Source organism: Tyto alba, unplaced genomic scaffold (assembly GCF_018691265.1).
Source record: "Tyto alba isolate M040663 unplaced genomic scaffold, T.alba_DEE_v4.0 Super-Scaffold_13, whole genome shotgun sequence".
In the NCBI taxonomy this organism is placed as follows: domain Eukaryota; kingdom Metazoa; phylum Chordata; class Aves; order Strigiformes; family Tytonidae; genus Tyto; species Tyto alba.
In genome coordinates this window covers 37,368,897-37,377,506 of record NW_024881275.1, presented here as the reverse complement: position 1 = coordinate 37,377,506, position 8,610 = coordinate 37,368,897, and the positions used below count along the sequence as shown (strand labels likewise).

General features: G+C 41.8%; 1 protein-coding gene across 1 annotated transcript; it reads left to right on the top strand.

Annotated features, from left to right (window-relative positions):
• Window positions 1–5,573: 5,573 nt before the first annotated feature.
• On the top strand, window positions 5,574–8,374 carry LOC116959890 (protein FAM240B-like). Its single transcript, XM_032985617.1, has 2 exons — window positions 5,574–5,719; window positions 8,242–8,374. The coding sequence occupies exons 1-2, from the start codon at window positions 5,574–5,576 to the stop codon at window positions 8,372–8,374; spliced, it is 279 nt and encodes a 92-aa protein (XP_032841508.1).
• The last annotated feature ends 236 nt before the right edge of the window (window positions 8,375–8,610 follow it).

The window sequence follows — 8,610 nt, the reverse complement described above, 5'->3', positions numbered from 1 at the left end:
TGTCGTTGCTCAGGGCCCCATTTAAAATCATTCTCTTCTGAGTCACTTGATAGAGAGGACATACAATCAGACTGTAATTTGGGATATGCATCCTCCAAAAACCCACAACACCTAAGAAAGCTTGTGTTTCCTTTTTGCTAGTCACTGGGGACATAGCTGCTATTTTGTTGATCGCGTCCATTGGGATCTGTTGACGCCCATCTTGCCATTTTATTCCTAAAAACTGCACCTCCTCTGCAGGTCCCTTGACCTTACTTTGGCTTACGGCAAAACTGGCCTTCATAAGGATTTGAGCCATTTTCTTCCCTTTCTCAAAAACTTCTGCTGTGTTGCCCCATACAATGATGTCATCAATGTAGTGCAGGTGTTCCAGAGCTTCACCCTGTTCCAGTGCAGTCTGGATCAGCCCATGACAAATGGTGGGGCTGGGTTTCCACCCCTGGAGCAGTTGATTCCAAGTGGACAGGATGCCCCTCCAAGTGAAAGCAAACTGCAGCCTGCACTCTGCTACCAAAGGAACTCAGAAAAACACATTAGCAGTTATCAGTTGTGGCGTACCACTTGGCTGTCTTGACCGCAGTTCGTATTGAAGTTCTAGCATGTCCAGCACAGCAGCACTCAGCAGCCTTGTGACTTCGTTCAGGCCATGATAATTTACTGTTAGTCCTCACTGTCCATTGGATATTCAAACTGGCTATATGGGAATATTAAAGGGTGAGTGAGTTTTGCTGATCACCCCTTGGCTCTCCAGTTGATGAAACATTTTATGCATGGGAATCAGAGAGCCTCAGCTAGTGAGATATTGCCGCTGGTGCAGCATTGTGGTAGCCATTAGCACCTGTTGTTCTTCAACCCTCAGCAACCCCACAACTGAAGGGTCCTCTGGAGACTGGACAAGGTCATCTACTGTTCATTTTCCTCTGTCACTAAGGCAGCAATACCAAAGTCCCACTGGTACCCCTTTGGGTCCTTGAAATATCCTCCCTTGAGATAGCCTATGCTGAGACTGCATGGTGCCTCTGGGCCAGTAACAATGGGGTGTTTATGCCACTTATTCCCAGTTAGACTCACTTCAGTTTCCAGTACAGTTAGCTGTTGGGATTCCCCAGTCACTCCAGAAATACAGATGGGTTCCGCCCCTTATACCTTGATGGCACCAGGGTACACTGTGCACCAGTGTCCATCAGAGACTTATACTCCTGTGGGTCTGACATTCCAGGTCATCAAATCCACAGCCTGATAAACCTGGTTGTCCCTTTCTTCCTGATGGTCGGAGGCAGGGCCCATCTAATCCTGATCACAGTATTCATTACTCACTTTTTGTAAACATGAATCAGAAGTCTTTTCAGAAGTGGGATCAACCCCTCTACTCTGTCTGGGAAACTGCCTACTGGAAACTGAAGCAACATTTTTCCAGGAAGAATCCCCTTTTGTGATTGCTTTTCCTTGCAATTCATCTACCCATGCCTCTAGTGTTGAGGTAGGTTTTCCAGTCCCTCATGCCCTCTCCATGGTCATTCAGGTAAAATCACAGGATACCCCATGGTGTGTACCTTCTTGAGCAGAGGAATGCTTACTCCTAATAGCTGAGATATGGGCTTGTACAGGTCAGAGGCAGAACTTATCTTCAAACTGCTGGAACTCGGAACAGTTTCTTGGCTAACGTATCTGGCAGTTTCTCCATAACTGAGATGCAGGCCCATAGGGAGAAAGCAAGACTGCCTTTTTTATTGCTGTAGTTGGCCAGACACCTCATCCACCATTTGCCCCTCGCCTTCCTTCCATGACACTACTGCCAATGAGTTGGCATATAACAGTGGTGCACTTGTAGAAACTTCTGCCACATGGGTTTTATGTACACTGGACTTCATCTGAATCTGTGGGTAACTTCTTGTTGTTCAGATAATTATAAATCACCTCCAGCACAGCTAATTTCATCAGGCACTGGATACCTCTCTCCATGGTGGTCCACTTGCTTGCGAGACATGTGACATCTTCCTTGAAGGGGTACCTTTCCTTCACACTTGACAGAAGTCACCTCCATAAGCTGAAGGCTTGTGCCTTTCTCCAATGCCCCCTTCCCTAAAGGATACCAGATGCCTGGTTTCCCCACCCTCTAATTCCAAGCTACTGTCCCCATTATCAGAGCAGCCAGGTAACGATGTGCTTGCCTGGATGGCAGCTGAAATCTTTTTGTGTATCTTGCAGCTCACCCAGGGATAGGGATCAGGTGATCATCTCTGGTTCTGCCTCTTCCCTCTGTTCTTGTGATGGCACTGGATCACCTTCATCCCTCACTGAGACAACCAATTTTTTTTGTGTATTTCTTCTTCTGTATAAGGGTAACTGATACTGGCAGAGGTTGGTTCTCTGGTTCAGCTGCTGTGCCTGTCACCGGGGTTTGAGCAGCCACAGTGCCTGTTGCTGGAGCTGGCGGAGCGGCAGTGCTTGTCACAAGGGTCGGAATAGCCACAGTGACTGTCAGTCTGTTCTCCCTCCCTTCCCCCTGAGGGTGCTGCATAATATAGAGCAGTGTTTGGTAGATATTGGCCAGGGCCCAGCACAGTGTCATAAGCTGTGCCTCTTTGGAATAGCCACAGCATTTTCCTTTCAAATATTCTCTCGCTTCATCAAGGTCCTGTAGTTGTTCAGGAGTGAAGTTCCAAACCATTGGAGGTGAGAAGTTCTCTAGATACCTGCCCATATTCTCCCACATGCCATGCTACCCAGGACTATTCTTGGAGCATATCTCTGGGTGGTATTCTTAAAAAAAAATTTTGGAATCCTAAGCAAGACCTGAAACACATTCAGGAGACATAGCATAAGAGCATGCTGGCTTGACTATCCCAAGAATATTCAGAATTGTCAAAAGCTGTTGCAATTAGCCTAATGGAGAAAGGGGGAGTGAAATAGCAGGAGAAAGTATTCCCCTGCTGTCTTCCCCATAGATTGGGTGCGATTACTAATAAATTCCAAGAGAAGGTGCTCAAGGCATGGGCATGACAACAATGCCACACACAAATGCCAGCTTAACCTCATGACCAGTGATGCAATCATAAATTTACATTACCCAGTACAGCTAAATGATAGTCCTGACCCCTCTGCCAGAGGTGATAAACACCATTGCAGGGAATACATAGTATGTGTAAGAATTTACATAACACCACCATGTGAACAAATAAACCAACGCTGTGACCAGCAACTATTGAACTAATATAAGAAATAGACATAACAGATTTGTTTTAACACACTCTGGTCAGATCTGTCATTATTTCAACACTTCATGCCCCACATTGGGTGCCAAAAAGGACTGTCATGGTTTAAGCCCAGCCAGTAACAAAGCACCATGCAGCCACTTGCTCACTGCTCCCCATCAGTGGGCAGGATGAGGAGGAGAATCAGAAGAAAAAGGTTAAAAAACTTCGTGCACTGTGATAAGGACAGTTTAATAGGACAACACAAGGAGAGAAGAAATAATAAGAACAATAATACTAGTAAAAGAGTATACAAAGCAAGTGATGCACAATGCTCACCACCCAGCACCTGATGCCCAGCCCGTTCCAGAGCCACTAGCCCTCTTCTCCCCTAGCCAGCTCCCCCAGTTTATATACTGAACATGATGTCATATGGTATCAAATATCCCCTTAGCTAGTTCAGGTCAGCTGTCCCAGCTGTGTCCCCTCCCATCTTCTTGTGAAAATTAACTCTATCTCAGCTGAACCCAGGACAAACATCTACAGCTTCCCCAGACTAGAGAAAAGAAACCACCAGAAAACTGCTGCTTGCCTCAGAGGAAGATATCTGATTATTCTGGTGATATTGTAGTTCTTGCTGACCTGTCTGTGAAGAGGAGCAGTATCCTAAAAACTCAACCATGTCTGATACTCCATCACATAGGAGATTATATTACATGGACTAACCAGTTCACACTTACTACTCCAGTTGGTCTGTGCCAGTCTTCAGCAACTGGACTTCTCTGTGGAAAACTACTGAATTTGGAAGTGACAGATTTTTCTTTTTGTTAAGCAAGTTTTTCAGTCCAGTCAGTCTTGGCACTGAGTTTGGCAAAATTATTTGTTATTATTGATCTTTGTAAAAACAGGTTTGTGAAAATTGTGCCGAATCTAAAATATTAAACCTATGAAGATGCCAAGATCTTACTTATGTGACCTTTTAAAACTACAGGAGTTTAAAATAAAGTATTTGATAGGAAGACCTTATGCAAGTCTGCCTTTGTTATGTTGCCTCTGACTGTTCTTCTTCTCTGATCTTCCATTTATAGCATTGAAGTCGCAGGTTTCCTCTGATTGGCTTATATTAGTATAGTCTTCACAGTATTTATCTAGGATAGCTCATAAAATATGACATTGTCTATGAAGCAGATTCACAAACACATATCAGGGTCTATGAGGCATTAATTCATCAGCATTACAGAGTCAACACTTGGAAAAACTATCTAGTGACAGCAGAATATAGATGAATGCAAGGAAGCAAGGTGATTTCATAGGCACCCTCAAATTATGTGCTGATCTAGTCACAGAAAACTCAGGAGTATGGGTTTGATTTTTTTTTTTTTTTCTTTCTGGCATCCTCTCACTTACTGGAGGGGCTTAGTGGAGGAGACTGACACAGGAAATCCTGCTTCGCAGTTGGGGTAGAAGTATAATGGGCTGTTGTTACCTTATTTAATGTCATAGCAAAGCAATACTTGGGCAGCAACAAATAGACTACATGATGTTATTTTTCTGACTATTTCCTTTGGCAATAAACAATAGGGCTTAACTTTTCAAAGTACCATTAAGCTCTGATAACCAATGCGTATTTCCTAATATTAGCAAGTGTCTCAGACATGCTGAGAATTTTTAAATCCTCCATGTTTGAATACTATGCATTTAGCAAGAAGAAATTCACCTCATTTCTGTTCTTCTTCGCATTTATTGGAACCCATCTTTATATTTTAATGAGCTCTACTTTTAACAGTATTTAAGACTGAATTTTGATAAATGAAATAACAACACCATAACAAGCTCCCTGGGGCTTTGCACTCTGTGTGCTTCAACTTTAGATTCATAATTTCCCTGCATATTTTGTGCTTGATATCATCTGGAGCAGTAAAAGGAATAATTTAAGAGCAATGTATTTCCCTTGGATAAAAACCACCTATGATCTCTTTTAAAACTACAGGAGGTAGAAAAACAGAAAGCCCTTCACAACATTTCCTCTGAACTTCTTTGACAATAGCACTATATTCGAAAGTATATTTCCCAAGTTCTTCCAAAACCACTTAAAATCTTGCACATGTTGAGGCCTCCACAATATTTCAGTGAACTGTGCCATGCATAGCTATTACTCAGTAACAAAAATATGGGTATACCATTTAACTATCACCCAAGGCCTGTTTCAGTGCCTTGTATTTTGCTTCAAGGTAGAGTAAGCATCAGTTACCCATTCTTCTCAGGTGACATACTTTATTTTAATAACACTTAATGAGAAAGCAATTGCAAGGGGCTAATCAAGTATCTGCCTCAGGTTAGGCTCCTGACTGTTCTGACCTCCAAATTGCTTTTCAGAAAATGAGCAAGCACACCAACTTTAGACACCATAACATGGGTGGTCAGAATGCAGAAGAGCTGAAGAACTTCTGGGAAAAAGTCATCCAAGAGCAAACTAAGCAACGAGAAAGTGAAGAATCTAGGTTAAGCAAAAGTGCCCTGATCAAGTGAGTTGTTGGTTTGGTTTTTTTTTTTTTTTTTGCACAAGACAGCAAGGCATGTCATCACATGCTTTAAAATAAGGTAACCCATTATTGTACTGCTTTATTCATAGCACAGATTGTGTTCTGTATCTTTGGCACTTTTCCTCTCACAGCTGCTTGTCTCATATTTCCATGGCTCTTCTGCATGGAAACTCAGACACCCCTCACCCTTGAACCTCATGAGCATTCTTCAAAGGCCTTGGAGCATAGCCATGTAAAAATAAAGCAGTTCAGCACTGTGACTTGTGACAGCCAGAAAATATCAGGATTTTTACCTGGAACTGGTACAGCTATACAAATAAATAAAACAGTATTACATTAAAGGAACAGGCAAACCACTCATTTAATGTGTAGTGTAAACAAATCCATAGCATCTTTATCATGTTTAACAGCCCTTTGCATCATATAAGCCGAAAGAATTAAACAGTACAGTAAGATTTTCCCGTCCCATGAAACACATTTCATAAGTATTCCTGCTATACAACAGATAAAAAATAAAGCTATTCAAATTTTTTTTTTCCCAAAACAGTATAAAACAACAAGCACGTCCTAGAAAGAGCTGTGACTGTGGTACAGATAGTCTACACAAATGTGGTAGACTGATTCCAATACTTGTTCGACCTATTGCACCTTAGGAGTCTGAGCCAGGGTCTCCCACACACACTCAGTGAATCCCCTGACTGATAGTGGACAGAGAGAGAGGATAGGAAATATCTGTGCCTCTTGTGGTTTTCTGATGGGCTTTGCTCCTGAAGTTGACAAAGGTTTTCCTACATAAACTTTCCTCAAAACTGGGACATTCACATAAATTAATTTGATTTCAACAAACTGGAATGTGCCAGTAAAGGGCTGTTTCTTTTAAAAAAAAAATATTTCAAGACCCTAGTGCCCAAGGAAGAAGCTAATATCATCACTTTAAAGACGAGGAAATCAAAATCTGGACATGCCTTGTGTCACAACAGAGTCAGGTGTAGACAGTCCCGCTCCCAGTATCCTACTCTAGCTAGTCAGTAGTATTTCCAAACTCAAATCACCATGTTGCAGGAGAGAACACGCATAATAAAACCCATTAAAGTGTTCAGCTGCAGTGGAAACATTTGTCACTTTAGCTTCACAAAAAACTAACAGAGGATGACATTGCAAACCTATTGAAATTAGAGGTGTAGATAATACTTCTAATTTCACAATGTTAAAAATGTTGAAAGCTTTTATAAGATCTTCTCTGAATAGAAAAAGAAAGCAGCAAAAGAACTTTGAATATGTCCTAACTTACATACGCCATAGGTCTTAACTGACTGGTCACAACTGAAATAGACCCAAGCGAGTTCATCCAAGGTCACTTGACCAAAACCCAGATTGTTCACAAAGTGTTCTCTAATTTGAAAAAAGGATACTTGCAGGAGGTAATAGACATTGTCATTACAAAATCTACAAGTCCACTACCATATGTAAGTGGTACCTGGGAGAATGAGATGGCTCTAAGTACAGGCAAGTGTTCCCTCTGTGACACCTAGGACACTAGTTGACAAGGAACACCAGTGCTTTATATGGCTAATTTTTACTAATTTCACCAATTGTTTGGGGCTTAACTATATGCACAAGAGAATAGTGAAGCCAGGACAGGGTAGACCAAATGAGAAAAGCTTAAAACGCAAGCTGAAATCAAAATCAGAAGCCAAAGTAACACAAGCATCCATGTGAAACAGCTACTGCTAAATTATTCTCAGATTAAATCATTGCCTGCTGTTCTTTTTAACACACCACATGTAATATAAAAGCCCATATATTCCATGATGCATTTGGCATTACCATATGATATCTAATCCTATAGCATTGCTGGGTCAGGTGCTTCATAACATTTCCTTTGGAAGATGATGCAGCCAACACTATCTCTCAGTGGTCCCTAGTGACTTTCTCTTCTTTCTGCACTATACTTGTGTCTTGAAGCTATGTGGCTCCTCTTGCATGTGACATCAATTCCTTTCATTAAACACATAGAATATCTGCAGAGATTTTGGGTACAAAATGGTTACCTTTTTTTTCCTCAGAGTAAACCCAAATTGACATATCTAAAGTTCTGCTTGCTCTTCTTCTCTACAGCATTTTACAGTAAACTTGGGGGGTCAAGGGGTGTAATTGGTTTTTTTAAATTTACACATTGATTGACCTCACTGGATAGACAGTACTTCTGTGCAGATTTGAGAATACCCCAGAGGAAAAAACAGAGCTCTTCACACTGACAGTATTTCAGCAGTTGTTTGACTCATTAAGAATCCAGCAATGTCAACCACTGATAGCATCAGCACTATCCTTTTCTCCTCTGCATTCCCAATCTAGCAAGCTAGAGAGATGTGTAGACAGTAAATAAATACAGGACAAGTGCTATGGTGATGAAAGAGAGGAAAGCTTCCACCCTGCTGAAAAGCCCTGGATACATCTGAAGGATTTGGCTCAGTACTTGTTAAGCGTTTGTCCTCTCTTTGCAGACTCCGACAGGAATGGACTTTGCGTCTGGAAGGCCGAGCAAGGCAGGTCCAGGCGCACACAAGAACGCAGAAAGAACAGATGACACTGCTGTCCATCGAGGCTCTTCCCTCGCCAGACAAAACCGTTGCTTAAAGTTACTGTGAAAACACAAAAAGCATTGGGCCTGACTCTGACCTTCTGCTTGTACCTAAAAACCAGCAGCTACACTATGGAACAAGCAAAAGGTCAGAATCTGTCCCTTTCCAGACTACTTATTAGAGCTACCAATAAAGTCCTACTGAAATTCAGTGCAAGAATAAGGCTACAGTACATAATCTTGAAAAAAAAATGCAAAGGGATAGATAGATGATAGATAGATAGATAGATAG

What these genes read in the sequence shown, in the direction of transcription:
- LOC116959890 (XM_032985617.1), top strand. Translation starts at nt 5,574, where the DNA reads ATGAGCAAGCACACCAACTTTAGACACCATAACATGGGTGGTCAGAAT. An exon ending in AGCAAAAGTGCCCTGATCAA is followed by an intron (nt 5,720 to 8,241) that starts GTGAGTTGTTGG and finishes CTCTCTTTGCAG; the next exon opens with ACTCCGACAGGAATGGACTT.